A 20,767-nucleotide genomic window follows, 5' to 3' on the forward strand; every position below is an offset into this window, starting at 1 on the left:
GGGCGCCGCCTCAAACCAAAAAACAGTTATTCATATAATGTCTTTCGAACACGTGATTAGCATTGAGCACTTTTCATTATATGTTTCACTTCTTTTGAATTTTGATAATAGGTTTCTTTATGATAAGAACTGCGAGCAGTATCGAAGCTATCGATCCCAACTCCTTGACTACGAGCGGCAGCGCATTGAGCGACAACGGGAGCGGGAACAGCAACAGCAGCTGAGCAGGGAGCATAATCAGCAGAAGGAGGAGCAGCAGCAGCAGCCACCACACCAGGAAGAGCACAATAGCAACTCGGCGGCGGATAAATACGACCCCGAGTCGGCCATCAGTGCGGATTTTGATTCGGATGATGAGTATATGCGTGGGATGATGGATCGCAATCGAGACAACATCAAGCGACGCATCGAGTGCCGCAATGAGCTGAGCGACGAGGAGCGTCGCGAGCGTGAGGAGGCGGCAGCCGCCGGAATCGATGGTGAGGAACTAGATGACACCGAGGACAAGGAGTCTCAGCGGCAGCGGAGGAAGCGCGAGCGCAAGAGTCGCTGGGGCGAAAAGGAACAGCTGCTGCCATGCTCAAGTGAGTTTTCAAACATTATCATGAATTCATGAATTCCTCTCTAATCGAACCTCTTTATAGGCTCCTCGGGCACCTTTGCCAATCAGAACAAACCCTTGCTGTCCACCATTACGCGCACAGATCCCGCCCTGCTGCAGTATGCCCGCCTTAACTATGGCTCCACCCAGCTCACCGATGAGCAGTGGAAGCAGTGCGAGGAACACTACAAGGTCAATCTGTTGTATCAGGACATGATGCGCAAGCGTCAGGAAATCGATCGCCTGGCACGTGGCGGAAAATTCAAATATGAATACGACTCCGATGAGGACATTGAGGGTGGCACATGGGAGCACAAGCTGCGTAATGCCGAAATGGAGGCCACCTCGCTGTGGGCAAACGCTTTGACCAAACAGAGCGAGGGCAAGCATCATATTGGTGATTTCCTGCCGCCCGAGGAGCTCAAGAAGTTCATGGAACAATATGAGGCCAAGAAGAACAACAGGCAGCCAGATCTTAGCGACTACAAGGAGTACAAGCTCAAGGAGGACAATATTGGTTTTCAAATGCTACAGAAACTGGGCTGGAAGGAGGGCCAAGGTCTGGGCCAGGATGGTGCCGGTATTGTAGATCCCGTGAACAAGTGAGTGAGGCTGAACGATGGGAACTCTTTTGATTTAACGAAACATAAGTTGTGGTTTCTTCCTGTGAACAGGGCACCGCAGCGTGATGGCAATCAGGGACTTGGTGTCAGCAGTGCTGCCGCGCCAGAGGATTGCGATAATGAATATGATGCATATAGGAAGCGAATGATGTTGGCCTATCGCTTTCGACCCAATCCACTGGTGAGTGTGCATTGCTATGTGTACATATGTCCCACTAAGCTTTTAAATTTCTCTTGAAGAATAATCCACGGCGTGCATATTACTAGAGTCCAGCCAGTGAGCCCCCCAACCATTACGCAGCACCCCACATATGTTTAGAAACAAAAAGTAAACTATAACCCATTCTCTGCATTGGCTTTACGGTTCACTGACTTTGAATTAAACTTGTTTAAATTAAACAAAATGCAGTTAATGTACATTAATTATAATGTTTATGTTTTCTGATTTACTCTGAATAGTTCGTAATTAACTTAAAGCTACGTTGTGTGAAACAGAGACATATAAATGTATATTTCACACCGTTTTCACTAGGGACTATCGTCAAGGGTGTTTAGGGTGTTCGCTTCATATAAAAAGTACTTGAGTAGAGTATTCAGAGCCTGTTCTGTGTGCTCTTGTCTACGTGTGGAACTACATGGGGGAACGCCTAAACGCTAATAATACTAAGTTGTACTCGGAACTGGAAGCGTCGCGCGAATTAGCCTAGGAGTAGAGCGTCAGCACTGGTGTCTGATTGCCACGGGCCAGAGCCACTGGACATTTCATATCCGAGGTGAGCATCTCCAGCCACGACATGTACAGCGGCGCAGAGATTGCCTCCTGCAAAGCGAAAGTAAAAATATATACAAAGAATGTGGGAGGTTCCCTGAGTTTGTCATACCTTTCGGGGCATAGGCAGGGACATGACCACCAGGGAGGCATTCGACGAATGCTTGACAACCAGCTCATGGATGCGCAGCTGACGATTGGTCTTCTCGGACATACTCTGAAGCTCCTCATCCGTGATGCCGTACTCGTTGCGTGCACCCCTACGGAAGGGCTCGATGAGGCGCTGATGCTTGAGCACTGTTTCCGTGCGCGGCTGCTCGGACACGCCCTTCAGCATGATCAGCTCTGAGAACTTGATGCGGAACTTGGTCAACAGGCTGGCCATGCTGCAGAGAAAGGAATGGTGAGTGGCAGCTCCTAAGAAAGTCTAAGCTAATCTTACCTCTTCTCCTCCTGCTCTTCGTCCTTGCCATGGCACATGGTAAATACCCTCAGCTTGCAGTTCTGCCAGTGGGAGCGCATGGAGATGATGTACGGCAGCAGAATGGTGAGACCTGCATGGAAATTTTAGTAAGGGAAACGCCAAGAGATGGAACCCCTTTAAAACTTACCTCCATCATCGTAGAGCCAGAAGACATCGATGGTGCCCTTGGCCTGCTTGCGCGTGAAGATGGTCATCGCATCCAGCAGGTTCTGTGGAATGTCCGAACCTCCCTTGGTGTGATACGTCACGGCCGCATCGTCCTGGTTGTTCACCTTGTAGCTGCGGGAGCTGCGCTGCATATTGGGCATGGGTGGCGGCTGAGGCATCGTGTACGAGGTGTTGGGGCTGTCCATGCCGGCCAGATTCAGATTGGAGTCAATGTGCAGCAGCTCAGAGGCGGCATTGGCCGCGGGCATCAGTTCGTTGGTGAAGCCCTGAGCATTAGCCGTGTGCATATGTCCCATGCCATTCGGCGGCAGATTAACCTCCGAACTCAGCTCCGAGAAATCCAAACCGTTGGGCAGTCGGAGCAGAGCCACGCCCATTCGCTGCGAGAAAGCATTGCTAAGAGAAGGCAGACGGGATTAGTGAGAGTTTCTACCAAATAGATATAGATATACTTACTATAGAATGGCAAAGTAGCTCTCGACCTCCTCCTTGCGACAGCGATTCCAATCGGGCTTGTAGCCCACCAGCACAATATTGGGCGACATCTTGCCAAAGCCTGTGGACTTGGTCAGCGCATTGATGCCATCCTCGAGGCTAAAGCCATCAATGACATTGTAGAAGGCCTTGATCTTGCGCGCATCCAAATACTTTTGGCCATCCTTCACCAGATTCTGGCGATTCTTGTAGCCCACTCGCACCGGAATGATATTGGCCACAAACATCAGAGAGTTGTTCTTGGTCAGCAGATAGCCAAAGTCCACTAGGGGCGGCCTAGTCTTGGGATCTCCCGACAACACCAGGACCTGGGGATGATAGTTCTTCACATGATCGGAGACATTCTGCAGACGATGCACGGCCATGAGGGCGGCCTTGTACTGCTGCGCCTGCGTGGTGGAACCCCAATTGGCCTCCGGCTTGCGGTACATCACCACCAGATAGAGAGCAAAGATGATGCCAAAAGTGATGATGGCAGCCACATAGTTGATGAGGAACATAATGACCACACACATTGCAAAACCGAAGAGACTGATCCACGCGTTGTAGTACTTGAAAGTGGGCCGCCAGCCCAGGGGCTTGACGAAGGCCGCATGGAATGTGCAGAAGTTGATCAGGGCATAGGAGGCCAGGTAGAAGGTGGAGATGAGCGGCGCAATCAGATTGAGCTCTCCGATCAGCAGGAAGCCAGCGGAGATGAAGAATGTCAGCACATAGCCGCGATAGGGCTCGCCATGCTTGCCGTATGGCTTGGAGAAGAAGATCAGTCCCGGATAGATCTCATCAATGCCCAGGGCCTGCACCAAGCGGGGCACAGACAGCAGATTGGTCAGCGCTGTGCTGAGAGTGGCCGCAAAGCATCCGGCATAGATCAGGGGACCCCACAGGGACATTGTCTGCATCATTTCGTATGAGTTGAAGAGACCCCAGGTGCAGTTGCCAGTGGCCATGCACGGTAGCTCCGAGGAAATGACGCTGCCGTTGACCAGGTCACCGGGAAATCCAGAGGCATCTCGCACAGCAGCACCACCGGCGAAGAGCACGAAGAGGGCATAAGACGTCATCGAGATGAGCAGTGCCCAGAAGGTGCCCTTGGGTATGGCCGCGCCAGCTTCCTTTAGATCTCCGCAAATATTAGCTCCCGCCTGGATGCCCGTCACGCTGGGAAAGAAGATGGCAAACACGCTGAAGAAGTTGTGATTCACGCCCTCCGCATAGCGATATTCCGATCCAAAGTTCTCCTTGAAGGTGGACCCTGAAAACGAAAGCGGATGGTCAGCTATAAGAAAGGGAAGGCTGGTCCCTCGATCTATCAACTCACAGGAAAATCCTACAAAACCCTTGGATATCAGATCCTCATTGCCCTGTGGACCGATGGCGGCACCAATCACAAAATTGAAAATGGCCAAGACAATCGTGACGATTAGGAAGTTTTGGGCCTTTGTCTCCCATTCCATGCCCACGCAGCAGATCAGAATGAGCACCAGAATGGTGACGGCTCCGACAATTCGTATATCATTGATGCCATTGTCGACGATCTTCAGACCGTTGTTCTCTGGGAGAAGAGGGATTAAAGGTTAAATTAATATTAAGATATTAATGGTTTCCCCCATCCCCCAATTAAATATTTACTTACTCAATAGAACATTCAGCGATTCGCAGAAACCAATGGTGTTCATGGAGGCCGAGACGGCATTGGCGAATGCAAACACCACGCCCACGGATGCGCCAAACTCGGGTCCGAGGGAGCGGGATATAATGAAGTAGACGCCACCACCCTTGACCTCGCCGTTGGTGCTAATGGCCGACAGTGAGAGGGTCGTTATAACGCAGACCACCGCCGAGATCGTAATTATAATCAATGTCTGCAAGATGCCAGACTCGGCCACCACCCAACTGAGGCGCAGGAAGAGCATCACGCCCCAGATGTTCAGCAGACATGGTATGAGTACGCCCACGATCCAGCCGAGCTTGATGTGACCGCCAACCTGTTCCGGTTCCGGTTCGGGTATGGTAATGCTCTGGAATTGGTAATGCAAGTTGAATGATTTATTAAAATGTTGACACATTAATCTGCTCTAATAATATGTTGGGCTACCAAGCAAAAGGTTAATGCTAAGTGCTTTTGTTAATGATTAAAAACCTCACATATCCATATGAAAATGGGGTTCCAATTCCATTGGAATATCTGTTAAATAAACTGGCAAATATAACAATTGCATTGCAATAACTCTGTAAATTTCGGCACGAATTAAACAGCTGTCCGCCAAAAAGAACCTGGCATTCAGGCATTACTCATACGTCATGTGTGCAATTTAGTACTCGTATTCAATTAACGACCCGTCGACGCCGAAGTCAGAGGCAGAGGCCAGAACAATAGCAACTGAAACGGAGCAACGGCAACAGCAGCAGCAGCAGGAGGAGCAACAACCAGATTATGAGAAGCATCAAATTGCGTTCCATTCCAATTAAAGTTGATTTTTATCGCAGCTCTACTCGTAAAACCAGGGAACATTATAAAAATGTTGAAATGAAAGCCGAAACATGCAAGTAAAACTCAATCAAATTAACCATTTCATAAAGCTGTGCTATTTGGGCTAAGTGGGGATGTTTAAATCCTTAAATAAATGTCAGTTCTATGACTGTCTTTGACTTTATAGAGGAAATGCTGCTGAAAGGGAAATTAAACCCAAAAGCGTTTGGCGGGAGTTCCCTTAGGAACTTAATGCTTAAAGTGGTAAACTGTATGAGTCACCCTGTTTTTGTTAGTCAAATTATTCTGTTTATTATATGTCATTTAGGGGATGTGTTAAAAGGCTTTTCTGAGGGAACAGGTGTGACTTAAATGAAGATATAGATAGTACAATGTACAGCGGATGAGCATTGAAATCTAATAAATTATACGTTTTTTAAACAGAAAATAATCCACACAAAAAACACATATCAAGGAATTTACCTTCGAAGGTAAGTCACATATATGATAGTTTTTAAACAATTTTAATGTTAATCTAGAGCCCAAAAATCTTCCATTGAATTCTTCCCATTTATTTTCATTGTCAAATTCCTACAAAAAAGTTTTCCATCGAGTTACAAACTGCTCTCTTATCACATGAGGTAATTTTCCAAGCAGGCAATTAATAAGCACTAAAAAACAACTCAACTGAACAACAGAACAATTTCTTATGATTGTCATAATTTAATAATTTACAAAAGACATTGGGCCGCCTGTTTTTCTCGGCTATTGTTTTGCTATTTATTTGTGGTTTGTTGGTATCATTGGAGACGGAGCTGGAGCCTGGAGCTCATTTATTATATTGTTTGCCCACATAATTGAATGTTTTTTAAAAAGGCGTCCAATTGGAAATGGCACACGTGGCAAGGGGCAGTGCGACAGGCAGTACGACAGGGTTGGGCAGGACGACATCGATTGACAGACCCATCCCCCAGTGGCACACGCTGCGTATACGCAATGTTGGTTAGTTAGTCGCCCTCGATGGGTGGTTAATGTGAATTGTTTGCACATTTTTGGCGGCTCCCCAGCGAAGGCCAACACAGACAGACACCACAAAACAAAACACATAGAGAGGACAAGAGGAAAGGGGGATACTTATGGTCTCACTAGTATGACCCTCTGGCGCTTCCTGCCAGCCAGCCTTCCATCCTTCCTGCCTTCACCATTCCCTTTTCATTTAGTTAAAGACGCATTTGGCTCTGGGGTTATGTTTTTTTTTTGTTTCCCCGCTGTCGTTGACATCGTTCTTATTGTATCCGAAGCGTGGAAAATTCTTTTTGCGCACACAAAATTGGAATTGAAATTGGTATTTTGGGAGAAAAAAATACAGAGACAGGGATAGAGATAAACCATTATGCTGGGCAGCTTGTGGCAGCGATTTCAGACCAGTTAATAGACAAAAATGATTCAAAATGGTAATAAAGTTAGGAGAGAGACAAAAGAAGAAAAGAATAGAGTGTGAAAGCGATAATCACAATATCCATGAATAGAAAACGAATTAGTTTTTCTTATTTGTTTTTGAACTATTTTTCAATTTATTATGCAGCTTTAAGGTTAAAGTTCTTAAATTCTGGTGGGAAAATATCTCAATTATGTTAGGGATAAAGTTAGGTTTATGCAAAACTTCAAATAGGTTAAATCCCCTTTGAAGTTCACTCGAATTGCACTTATTTTTACGCAATTTCAACACTCAACGCTAATTAAATTTCTCTGCCACATTTATAACGATGAGAAGAATGGGAAATGCAACAGAAGTGAGGGGTAAACATATTGTTAGACTCGTACGCCCCAATAATTTAATGGCAGCGCAGTAAACAAAGCAATTCTGGAGCAAGATTTGTGCATTAGGAAATCAATAGAATCGTATAAAAATAGCCCCACAGCTCAATGGATTGTAAATTACCGAATTGTAATGCGAATATGGAATGGCAAATACGCCATATAAGAGTATGAGAATGAGGCAAACAATGCTCAGACGAACAAAGTACACATGTACGCCTAGCATTAAGATGTTGATAATACTTTCTGATATTTCCATTGAGTTTTTGACAAATTAAAATTTCCAAAGTGTTCAATGAGTTTAGGAATGACTCTTCAAAAATACTTTGAAGGGCTCTGCGATCTGCAAAGAACTGGAATTGGTTTCACTTTTCGGGTTTTTTTTTCGATACATCTCGAGTGGTTTTTGTGTCAATTTAAGTGATGGAAAGTGAAAAGAAATAATCAATTTTTCAACTCAAAACAGTTATCGGAGTGACGTCCTGTCAGCAGCCCCTGACAGGTTCAACACACGCACACATCTGTGCAGTGTACCCTGGAGTGGGTCCGTCCCATCGAGTTCCGGACTCTTTTCTGATAAGCAACGAATCAGCCAACGTCAATGCCAACAGCTCTAGGCTCCAGCGCCATCTGCAAAACGGTGGCTGTCAATTTTAATGACACGACATGCGAGTCCTGCACTATCCTCACACTCACCCTGTTGTTTACTCTACGAGTATATATGTATGTATGTATGTATGTATGTATGTACATTCTAGTACATACACACACATTTGCACCTCCCCCTAGAAACAGTGTCCATGGCTGATGCATGGCTGCATCTTGTTGACAATTAATTTGGCTTCAATGCTGTCATCGATAGCGTCTTGGCCATAACGTGCCATGAGTTATGGCTGAGTGCGTTGAAATCTACTTATGAATTGACAGGGAACAGAGTGCTGCAGCCAGCAGCAGCCTTCACATACCCAAGGGTAAACTACAGGCAATCGGAAAGTAAAATATGAAAATATTTCCAAGGAGAAAGTAATCTGCAAGGCAACAGCACAATATGGTAATTTTCTAAAGCAAAAAATTATATGTAATCCCCAAGTAAAATATGAACATTTCTTGAAGGATTTGCTGCTCGTCGGCTAAGGGAGGGAGTACATGTAATCTTTAACTTAAATATGCAACTTTTCTTGGCCAAAAGTTGCATGTTAGCCCAAAGTAAAATACGGTAATATAATGGAAAATTAATCCCATAGTAAAAAATTATTTAAATTGTCTGCCGGATCACACTGGAGCCAATTAAATCTAGGGCTGCGAATATGAAAAATATAAAGAATATGTTAGGAAAGATACAGAAAAAGGAATAGATTTAGAGTATGTAATTTCAACTAGCAACTAGCATTGTATCCGTATCTGGATCTGTCAACCTAAATATCTTGTTCGAACGGCCTCAATCTAACAGCCACCAGTCGCAGTCGAGTGGCAGAATTCTAATACTTATCAAACATCTGTCAAGTCGTAAGTATATGTATTCCCGCTTAAATTCCAGCATAATTCTTTGGGTAAATATTTGAAGTGAATTATCACGCTGCCTTAGCCGGATTCCGGGCAAAGCTATCTTATCACTTAAAGCGCCAGGGCGCGTTCTTTGTGTCAGTTTATTTGATGTCTTGGAATTGGAATTCCCCTAATGAGCGGGCGGCAGTGTAATGCAATTTTTATGATATTTATCATACGCCGTGGTGGCCCCTCGCCCACCAGTAGCCCAGAAAAAAGGGAATTAATTAAACAATAGTCGTATAGAAAATATGAGTAGCACAGGAGACAGGCCGGACCCACTTTTGGTATGAGAGAATACGCTATAGACGCATCAAATTTATTACCCTGGCGATAATCATAAAAACTGTGGCACTGGGATAGCTTATACTTGTAGTTTCTCTGCTTCCCCCTCTGCCAACACCCTCTCAGAGATAAGCTTTACATGGAATACGAAGGGGAGTTTGGATGTTCGGAAGAGTGGGGTGGCCTTGACAAAGGTGCGGCCTGCTTATCTTAAGTAGCCCCAACGTCATCATGATAAAAGCGCTCAAATCTGTAGCCGCTAAATACAATCAATTATACTCGAGCGCCTCAAAATTGCGTACGTCATGGAAAACTCACAATTTGCACGTCGGAAATGTGAAAATTGTTCAAGTAAATAGATCAGACAAGCATATTAATGATAGGCAGACATAACTAAAAACTTCCTCGAGACTCGAGCTACCCCAAAAGATTGTTTTTTTTTGTGATCTTTTGCTGGATCCATAATTTTGTTTTGGTTCTGTTTTTTGCGGAATTCTTTCTGCTTTTGTTTATTTGCCGAGTACTTGAAATGTTTTCAGAAATGTACAGGCACTGAGTGAAGTGCCCTCTGCAAGGATTATACCATAGAGAACACTAAACAGACACCTTGGAATCTACGAGTGCCATAGGGATAAAGACACTCATCTTTCAGTGACAATAGCACTTGAAGCTATCACTATTAATTCATGTTCAATATCAAAATGCAACACGTTTATAGAAAGTATTTGGTGTTATGTTTGCTTTTTGTTCAAGAGCATTCCTTATAGACACCATATATAATATTGGCCAAGGTTTTCATACATAATTGTTGACCCAATTTGGCACGAGGCTAATAGATCTATTTTTTGTGTTGAGAAGTGGGAATATATCAGATTAATGATACTTCAAATGTGTTTTTTTAAAACTGTTCTGCTTTATACATTAAATGATTATGTATTATCAATTCGAAATTAGGAGAATGGGTTTTCTTGTGAGTTTACAAACATGGATTTTCTATCACACATATGTATGTAGTTTATACTCGCTGCTATTTTGATTCCACACTTCTCAGTTATTGTAGAATTGTTCTTCATATCGCATGACTAAATTCTTGTCACTGACTGTTTAACTTTTTCAATCGTATTTTAAATAGTTCAAACCCAAGGACTCCATTAACACACACTCATTAAAGTAAATGTATATTATGGATATTTTGCATAATTATGTCATGACAATGGGAAAACTTACCTGGTCTTGCAGTTCTCCCTGAAGTTCTCCGATGGAAGGACGCTTCAGATTGCGCATAGAAATGCGATAATTGTCCAGACGCGGCAGTGTCTCCCTGAAATCAAACAATTAAGCCATTAATAGGAATCACTTTCGCGAATTGGCGCCGGCAGGAGGTTGGAAAATTTCCATACTGATGATACGGGAGCAGAATAATCATTGCTTCGGACAGCATGACCGTTGCCTGCAGCGAGCCGAGCACAAATATCATCTACCTCGGAGCCCACTACTCAACACCCAGCACGCACTCGCCGCAAATCTTCAAATGAGTAAGGAAAATTTAAAAAAGAATACAGACGAAGATCCAAGTTATACGAGAATGTGTGCTCGGAAACACATAAATAATAAGACAATAAAATGGCCAAAGGCAAAGGTAGCCCCGCACAAGTGAGGGATGGGATGGTCAGCAGGGATTCCACTTTCGGGGCAAAGTTTTATCAGAAAATTCCTCCATTGAGAGCGATCTCTTGATGTACATATGTATATTTACTGATCGCAATTGAAAACAGAAACAGAAACAAATAAGAATAAGAATAACAAAAGCTTCAGCCAAAGAAATGCCAAAATATAATTTAAAATCTTAAAAAGCCAAACACGGGAATGGGAAAGCAATAATTCGGCGCCACCATTGGACATTGGCGTCGAGTGGAAAAGGGATTTATAGGGTAATAAAACTTTGATTTATCATAAGTATATTTTATATTTGATCACATAATTCCCATAACTCCCATGGAAATCTATTAAATCTAACAGTAAATCCCTGCAGAAAATGAGCAATAAAATCAATATACTGAATGAAACTTGTTGTAATGAACTAATGCCATGAAGTTTGTTCAATTCGCTCTGTTCAAATTTTCAATTCCCGTTGCAAGTACTTCAAACAAAATTTATAATAAATATATCTAGTAGTGAATGCAATTCTTATTACTGGATCATAAATGAATGTACCAAAAGGCCTTACCCCTGCTTGATATCTACATATGTACATACATATGTTTCTTGTATAATTATCCCCCTTGATCGCCACCCCTTTAGACAATCAGTTATGCATGTTTATTAATAATAGACAGCCAAAGCGAATGAAGGAGCTCTCGAGGGCGTTCTATATAAATCTACAGAAATAAAGGGGGAACCAGGAACCTGCTGGATTTTCTTTATAATTCCATTTTACATTTTCAATATATTCGGCAGACGGCAGTGATAGCGACGACTGCGCATAAGAAAAAATTTTTCAATTGAACATCTACAAATACAAGTACTAGTATGAGAAGGCATAATATAGTAAATAAGAACATACTCGTATGTACTATGCATTTATTAGTACATACATATGTACATACATACATATGTACATCCATACATAAATACGAAGTGGATACGCATTGATTGTTTGCCGGTTGCCGGTTTCATTGAGTATAAGCTGGTTGGGAGGGAGAGATTTCGATCAATTGAATTCATTAACGATCGATTAAACCACTTGATAAACTACAAATTTATTTGTTGACACACTCCAAATAATAAAACTTTAAACTCTGAGAGAGAGAGAGAGAGAGAGAGAGAGAGAGGGAGAGCTCCTACTTGTGTGAAGTGCGGTTTGATGGACTTTTCCGATTATAAATCCTTGTGCCCGAAATGGCTGGCTTTGAAAACTTGTTGTTTTTCTTCCTATTTGAGTTTTTATTAAATTTTCGGTGCGATTGTGATGTAAGTTGCTTGCCACGCGAAATGTTTTTGGGCGAAAACAAATCATCTTCTGTCTACATTTCATTCCAGCAAAATGGAATTCTTTTCGGACAGCTCTGTGGCAGCATTTAATGGAATCGAGTCTGAATGCGCGAATGTGCTTACAAAGTGTGCAAATCAAAAGGAAAGCAATTGTAATAATTAATTGGGAAATGTGCTCAACATTTGGCACATGGGTCAGGGTCGTGCGATGGTCGCATTTGTGAACTGTCGTGTGGCCAAACCCTATTTTATAATCAGAGCATGCGAAAATGTTCAAGGAAAATGGAAACGGAACCAATGTAATTTGGCAATGGTTTATAACGTTTTATGAATATTTGATTGGGGAAAGGTGTGGAATGGAATCTATTTGGATCTCTGCTACTATATCATGAGAGAATTGTAAGTTATTTTGAGAGTACCTATAAAGTACTAAACGAAATGAACATCTAAATTAGCAGCGGCTGCTCCATTTGCTATGGTAGATAGCTCCAAAAACTAAAATAAGTGCGGAACACTGTACTCATTGTAATCTCCAATTATTTACATAAATATTTCATTGTAAATTACTTAATGATTTAATTTATGCCATTTTTAATTCACAGCTCTATAAAAACTGAGAACAATTTGAAGCCAATGAATATTCATATTGAATATTTCCATTAAATGGCACAAAAAATATGCTCAATAATTACATATTATATAATTGTAATGTGGATAAAAAGCAAACAAAATTCATTCGAGTTTCAACAAATATTTTATGTTAGTTTACCATGTTCCACAGTCCTATATATCGACAGACCACTGTACCAATTGACAATCACGTGTGTGCCACATCACTCCAATTGTTGCCGATTTTGCACTCTGATAAAAACTTTTCAATCTGCTGTAATTTTTGTTGTGTTTTATATGCTAAACGTGATTACAATAAATTGGCTGAAAGTAACCTTCATTTTCAGTAATACAAAATTTAAACATTCATGTTTTTATATGTCCCTTTACTTGGGTTTATTTACAATCCATTTAAACCTTTTGAGAGCGCTCTCTTTTTATACCCGGTACTCGAAGAGTAAATAGGGTATATTGTATTTGTGCACATAACGGTTGTATGTAACGCACAGAAGGAAACGTTTCCGACCCCATAAAGTATATATATTCTTGATCAGCATCAATAGCCGAGTCTCTGTCTGTCTGTCTGTCTGTCCGTCTGTCCGTCTGTCCGTCTGTCCGTCCTGATGAGCGCCTAGTACTCAGAGACTATAAGAGCTAGAGCCACAAAATTTTGCATCCAGACTTCTGTATGCTCACACTGTTACAAGTGTATTTCAAAAATGAGCCACGCCCCCTTCCGCCTCCGCAAAAGGGCGAAAACCTCCCAAATCTACAATTTTGAAGATAACAGAAAACTAAAAACGCCATTCCGTAGGGAATGACCATATCTATCAGATCACCAAATTGGGATACGATTGGATCATTATTATAGCCACAATGAAGAAATTAATTTGCAGTAGCCAAACCCACCCCGTCCCGCAGCATTCACAATCTGCTTCGCGCTGTTTATGGCCTGGCCCCTGACACGTCACTGCCTCTGCCTCTGCCGCTGCCTCTGCCGCTTCCTCTGCCGCTGACTCTGCCGCGACTCTGCAGTGTGTGTCTATAGGGGAGGGTGGCGAGCTAAAGGAGCGTGTTGGCGTGAGCAGTGTTGTTGATGTAGATGACAGATGAAGAAAAAATGTAAAATTGGACAAATAACCGCTAAAGTGCAGATGTAGTACTGAGTGCCGGGTATAAAAGTTGTGACGCGTAAGAAGCGTCTCACACGTCCCTTCTCGTTTTTTCTGAACCCATGAACTCAGCCCATTATTTATTTTACTTAACGAAAAAGTATACTCTAGATCAATGGATTAAATGCAAACAGAAACGGGGAAAAAGGGGAGACGACATGTTTCGTCAAGTGAATTGCAGCTCATTACGGAATGAAAAATTAATGATAAATTTGCTTTGGGAAAACTTTAATTAATTGTTGCATTATTTCTAAATTGTTTTAGACTCAGGTGCGCTCCACGTGAGCACTAATGAATGGAAATGATATATCTCAAGCGCCTTTAGACCCGCAACAGAGGATGTTGCTGAATCACAGCCGAAGCTTATCTAAGAAGCAATTATCAAAAAGTCGCTGTCTATTATAAGTAGCCAGCATTTGATTTACTGTTTCAGCAAAGGGGTTTCGACACGCTCTGTAGGCTGCAGGGTGTGATAATTTTTCTTGTTTTTAGAACGAATCGGAAATGCATGGAGAAATTTGCTTAATCTGAAACTCACTTTGTAAGCTGTGCCAGACTGAACTTTCTCTCCGCGTCGGACTTCCTCAAGAAGTGCCCAAATCCTCTGAAGGATAGCCGGGAACTGCGACGGTTGTCCCCGTTCTCTCCTGCGACCTTGGCCTGTAGATGATTATCTTGAAGACCAGCGTCCGTTTGATCGCCAGGAGCTGGTGCAGTCTCTCCATCATAGCCGGCATTGGCAGTGCCGTTTACCTTTGAGATCTGAAAACGATCGGCCATAATGCTGATGGTCCGTTTAGGTTGTTTCAAATTCGGTTTGTGATGGATTCCGGGGGGTCTGACTCCTTTCCTTCAACTTTTATAATTATTTATTACAAACAAGACACATTTGCATTTCACCCCCTTTTGGGGCCTGGGATAATATGATATCACACACACGGAACGCGGCCAGGATGTTCGTTGCGTTGTGCACTAGGCAAAGTTCCAGCTACGTTTAACCGAATATTTCGAAATATTGTTTTGGCACTCGGTGTTGGGGCTCGCTGTTCGGGTGGGCTTATTTTATTCAGTTCGTGTGAAGAGCAAGATATACTACTACACTACTGTTATCCGTGTTGCGGCAATTACAACTTGACGCGGCGACTGTCGCACGGCATTTGAGCGCTGTCAAGTGTTAACCGCCTGATTATTATGGCTTTTTTTGCGCTGGAGCCAGCCGTCAGCTGCTCTGCTCGGCCGCTTCCGCTGTATCTCGCTTTTGGATTTAATACCAATCGAATGCTATACCACATAATGTGTATAAGAACGCACGGAGACGCTTCTGTGTGGTGTGCGTGAGTGTGGTGAGTTTTCAACAAGTGTTTGTGGTCGCCGCGTACCAGACGGGGGCGCCACGCTCTCTTTGCCAATTCCGAACCCCCTGTTAGGGGAGCAGGCACAGTTGTGTTGTGTGGTCCTACAGACTATGAGATACCCTAACCGCTTTTTGCAGCAATCTCTCAACTAACAAACTTGCAAGTTTGAATTTATTTATTTATTTGTAAATGTCAGCTTATGAAAAATGCCGAAGGAAGTATTGTGTCATCCGCTTTGACTCGGTTTTCAACAGGAAAATATGTATGGATATTGGAGACATATAAAACAATTCTTTAGGTATTGTATATTATTGTATATGCTTCCAATTAAAATGTTAATTTTAATATTTATATATCTTCATTAATGTTACTTAATGAATCATAGAATCATTATAAAATTCATGGAATACGAAAATATATAGGTCACAGTTTTATTGTGCCAAATAAACCTAATGTTAATCCTAATACTCATTTTGGGCCGAGAATTTGATCACCAAGTGGAGTGGTATACATTTTATGGTAATAATTTCACCCAATGGACACCAAAGGCTGTGCTGTGTGTCTTTTGCAGAAGAAGTTACGGAAGGTATTTAGCACCTTGGCACGCTCTTGATGGTTTCGTTTGTTTTCGGCTGATTCGCATTCGCTTGCGATTGCGGTTATTAACTTGTTTCATTTGTTTACCCAATTCATAATAATCCGCCGGCTCTCCCCCATTCTCCATACGCATTCACAGCCGTATTCACACTAAAACTTAGACATACTCAAAAGCCTTATAACATCTTTACTATCAGCCAACTCGAGTCGGCGAGTCGAGTCGAGCCGCAGTCATTGTCGGCGGGGCAGACAATAACAGCGATCGGGGCAAGAGCACACGAATAAACCCCCTTAATCGAATTAAATTCGGTTATATCTGGTTTGATTGGCTGGTTAAATGCTGCCTGGTTGCTGGCTGGTTGCTGGTTGGGTCTGCTTTTGGCTCTGCGTCACAGAGTTTGCCGTAGTTTCCCATAAAGAGCGAAAAGAGTTATTCTTTATTAAACCAAATGATTGAGTCTGTACGCTCTAGTTCATTCCCATAACCAGCTGCTAAAGTGCTCTCTCCAGAGTGCGTTTCTCTTTCAATTGTCTACTGATTCTACGAATCAACAAGATCCAACAGTTCTTATCGGTTCTATTTGCCTATTTATTGGGATACCTCGCTAAGAGTTTCTTCTCTTAAGATTCATTGTTCTTATCGGTTCAACGATTATTTTCCGAAGTGTTTGGATCTCTTTTTAATTGTTCGTTCTCCCATGATTCAGTTTTGTTGTGCATCTTACTTTTATTGGTTTAGTTTGCTTATTTGTTTGCATATCTGCAGATATCCGCACTAGCTTGAATTTTGGCAAAAAAAAAATGTTGAAGAACTTTTAATGCTCTTTTGTAAAATGTACAGAATTACCCTCCTTCAGATATAAGATTTGGCTTATGAGTTATAAACTGCATAATTCATTTTAAATATGTACAAAATCATGTAAATAAAGATCAATTCAATTTTAGTTCTTTATTAATCCTTAAAGTTACTCTTTATATTCATTGAGTAAGGCCTAATCTGCTTTATTAGTTTGATAAAAGGGAACCGCCTTATAACGAACATAAAGAGGTGTTAAAATCAGAGCATCTTATCTTTATAAACCAACTATATGTCCAATAACGAATCACTTAGGTATTCGTGAAGGGAAATCTAATCTACTGTTTGTAGCGCATGCAAAATTCGAACATTTTAAATCTATTCAAACAGAAATTCCCCACAGTTCTACCCGAAATCACCACCTTTATCAGAATCCATAGATCGGCACGAACGCCAAATGATTTTATGGCTGCTGATATATTTAATAGGGCCCATGCATGGATAGATGCAAACCATTTGGTAACCAACTTCAGTTGTATAAGACTATCCGTAGATCTCGAGAATTACTGAGAAGGGAAAAACGTATGAAAAGTTAATCACTTGATTGCATTTTGATAAACGATTTTATTTTTACTAATATTATTTGAGAGAATTACGATTTGTTAATTATCGCAAATATTTTTATTATTTTATAAACCATTAATACACAAAAATCACCGATTGGCGGAACAGATTTTTATTATACTCTTACGATATAATTTTCACACTTCTTCCATTTTCGTTTCGGCTCATTTCTAAAAACTTTATTGATGGGTTCTTCGTGTTCCTCAAATTTTAAGACAGTCTGTTTATCGTTTCAATGATACAAATTGAATTTCCTCAATTCAAATCTAGAATTTGAAGCGCCGTACAAATTGCCAAATGTTTGGAAAATGTAGTATTTATAAATAAAGCACCATGGAACAATATATGGATTGTTTTATGTGTAGTCATAGTTTATTTATGCAGTCATATCCTCCAATTGTTTCTTTCTACTATCTCTCTATTTCTTTTGTAATCTTTCATTTCTCCTATAGGACGTCTTTCTATATTTAGATTTACTCTTTGTTTGGTTTGCAATTTTCACTTAATTTGTTTATGGCTGTGGAAATAAAACTTTAATTGGCAGCTGATCTTGTATGAGTCTTAATTATCTCATATAATACGAAGGGATTGCAAAACAATGCAATAATTATTGATTATTGATTATAATCAGGTAAATCAATCAAATTTTAATAATATTAAAAATGTTCCTGCACTTTTCTATGCTTGCGTATGGATAAGAAATTCTCTAAGTGATTTCTGGTAAGCCAGAGGGGATCTATCCTTATAGATCCTATCTGTAGTCCTTAAAAATATTTATCGGATATTTTTCGACTTCAAATATGGCAAAAATGTGGTTAGATTTGCATTAAAAACATTTGAAATCTGCGGAATTTAGTAATATTCCGATTTATCTATCTATCACATTATAGATATTTTCTTCATAGGAAGTCAACCTGATATTGACAATGGGCCCTAACCAACGTTAACCAGTTACAGCCGGATTTGGTTAACCCTCAGCAGGGGACGGTTGCACTCATTAACACATCTCCAGGCCGCAGATATTTAGACTAGAGACGAATTCCATCTAATTGATCGAATCAACATGTCGCACCACAGACAAATTTATTGTTTTACAGCTGAAATTATATATTTAAGACTTGACAAAGTTGTCTGTGTTGTATAACAATCGTTTATTGCTAATTGCTGTCAGCGGAATAGGCAGGCACCCATAACCGATTACATGAGCCAGATGATAACACCTCATCCATGGCATTGGTTCGAGTTTTTTTCGGCATTTGATGGATCGACCGTGGCCTTACAGAGAGTGCTATCATATCGTGTGCCGGTGACATTATTTGACACTCGTCTCTTAATTGAATTAACTGCTTTATACCACTTTAAAAGAGTTTTCATTTGGAGCAATCCGAGGTTCCATTCCGCACAGATCGAAAACAATCTAGATACGATCGGGTTTCCGTTTCCACGTACCCTAACCGTCCTTGACGTCAATTGTTTTCGATCGTCTTACAATATTTGACTGGTATGTGTTTGGATAGCGTTTCTGTAGCTGGTTAAGTGATAATTGATTGGATAAATACGGGATGACACTTGCTGTGATTCTGCGTAAAAATATTGCTCAAATATTGAATACTGGATACAAATAAAAGTGATAATGTTCTAATTATCATCAAAAGCTGTGCGTATGTAAAGCACAGAGGAAGGAGAATCTCAGTTGCTGAGGGGATATACTAAATACTATTGGGACAGGGACACCACATCATAGAATTTCTAGAGCATTAACAATTTGACATCGCAGCTCCCGTTGATGCCCAAACAAATGATGCGTAATCACTTGACCACAAAATGATTACAAATGAATAACACCCACATGTGTCAATAAAACGTCATAAGGTCATTATCTACCGGAACATGAGTCTGTTTTTTTCATACCTGTTATTTTGAATACCCATTAATCAAAGAGCAACGCGGGTATATGACTTTAAAAGGGTTATACAAAATGTGCAAAGTCTTTAAAGCAATCCAGAAGATCTTGCAATGTGGTTCTCTACATCTAACAGGTTAACACGGCTTCTAATGGTTGAAGGCGTAGCATCTTCTAGTCGAATCAAAAACCATGGTATTCCCTTTTTATTTCCGACAGCATTTTGATCATGACCCACCGACAAGTTCAAAACGTTTTGGCACAACTCTACCGAAAATACAATTATTTAACCAGCATCCAGGGTTCATCTTAGGTCGCTAACCCGGTCTCCTGGTCTCCTGAAGGAGCTGCTGTGTGTCCAGTTCCCAGAATGAAGTTCCAGATGCGCCTGTGATGGGGCATTTTTGCTGCTGTCATCATCAGCAGCATTCAAAGTAAACCCCTAATGAGAGACCGATTCGAACCGCTTCATTGCAGTTTTCACTCGTTCAGCGTCCGAAAGTCTGGTTGTACGTGCGAATATCTGTCTGGTCTGAGCGGAGATCCATCGGCCAGTGTGACAATTGATGGTAAACACAAACCACAATCATTTGCCATCAAATGTTTAATTGTCATAATTATATAAATTAAATAATTTTCGATAGGATTGTGCTGTGCATCATTACTCCCCGTTCGACGACAGTCTGGCACGCTCTGCGATAGTGATATGATGTGATGTATATATGGAGAACTCTTTCTTACAAATGCAGCATCTCCTGGTTATATTTCTTGGTTGGAAGGTTTTGGTGAAAGCCCTCGAAAAAGGGTCATTCGCATAGCGGTCTCAAGAAGGTTGTTTATTCCCGGTCCTCGTGAAAACTTATTGATAATCATTTGTTATTTAATTGTCTTTTATACTGGCTTGACTTGACCGCCGATAAGGTTCCATACCCTAATGAGGGCTTTCAGCGTAATTCACTTTGATTCGGTAGAACTGATAAGGTAAGATGTTTGGGGCTGGTGTTGATCAAAACAAAAACAGTTCTAAGAAACCTTTACTAACTGGAATTCTATTTGTACAATAATGGTATAAGGGTTTTATTTGTAATAGATAATCCATCCAAGCATCGCACATTGGCGTCCTCTTGTTAAGTTTTCTCCTCTGTAACTGGAACAAATAAATATCAGAATAACAATTGGCTCGAAGCTGAAAGGCAAACAAATTAATCAGCACATCAATCATCATTAGGAAAATATGCGTATTCAATCAGAATGTCAATCAGTCAATCGATTTGTGCATTTACAAGAGACCTAAGAATAGATATTTGCAAAATCCATAAATATTTATTTGCGAAGGTGTTGGGAATGGGATAGGAATTCATTTGGAAAGATGGAATCTGTTCAAGATTGATATAAGAACCCATTAGATCACACTGCTTTAACTTGTATTTTAAGTATTTATTTTGTTTTTTTTGGGTGG

The 20,767-nt window shown here is 41.3% G+C and overlaps 3 protein-coding genes across 6 annotated transcripts in view; 2 read left to right on the plus strand and 1 right to left on the minus strand.

Moving 5' to 3' along the window:
* LOC117897916 (formin-like protein 20) overlaps positions 1–1,603 on the plus strand; it is a 3,928-nt gene extending 2,325 nt beyond the window's left edge. For 2 of the 4 annotated variants that reach the window (XM_034806997.1, XM_034806996.1), the window contains exons 4-7: positions 112–584; positions 645–1,203; positions 1,276–1,405; positions 1,465–1,603. In XM_034806997.1, coding sequence (XP_034662888.1) covers positions 112–584; positions 645–1,203; positions 1,276–1,405; positions 1,465–1,491 — 1,189 coding nt within the window. In that variant the 3' untranslated portion in view covers positions 1,492–1,603. Of the gene's footprint in view, positions 1–111; positions 585–644; positions 1,204–1,252; positions 1,406–1,464 lie in introns of those variants that run through there. The other 2 variants (XM_034806999.1, XM_034807000.1) reach the window with 2 other exon arrangements.
* The window catches only part of LOC117897912 (biotin--protein ligase), a 22,199-nt gene extending 14,041 nt beyond the window's left edge, over positions 1–8,158 (plus strand). Inside the window, exon 13 of the transcript XR_004649119.1 lies at positions 8,148–8,158. The gene's annotated coding sequence lies outside the window, so the exon portion shown is untranslated. The remainder of the gene's footprint in view (positions 1–8,147) is intronic.
* LOC117897913 (bumetanide-sensitive sodium-(potassium)-chloride cotransporter) lies at positions 1,661–15,215 on the minus strand. Its single transcript, XM_034806994.1, has 9 exons — positions 14,572–15,215; positions 10,489–10,582; positions 4,777–5,161; positions 4,462–4,695; positions 3,102–4,395; positions 2,605–3,041; positions 2,436–2,547; positions 2,106–2,379; positions 1,661–2,044 (listed from the first exon to the last, which is right to left on the minus strand). Exons 1-9 carry the CDS (start codon positions 14,811–14,813, stop codon positions 1,928–1,930), a joined length of 3,189 nt encoding a protein of 1,062 aa, XP_034662885.1. The 5' UTR covers positions 14,814–15,215; the 3' UTR covers positions 1,661–1,927.
* Between the last annotated feature and the right edge of the window lie 5,552 nt (positions 15,216–20,767).

Source organism: Drosophila subobscura, chromosome O (genome assembly GCF_008121235.1).
Source record: "Drosophila subobscura isolate 14011-0131.10 chromosome O, UCBerk_Dsub_1.0, whole genome shotgun sequence".
NCBI classification, from domain to species: domain Eukaryota; kingdom Metazoa; phylum Arthropoda; class Insecta; order Diptera; family Drosophilidae; genus Drosophila; species Drosophila subobscura.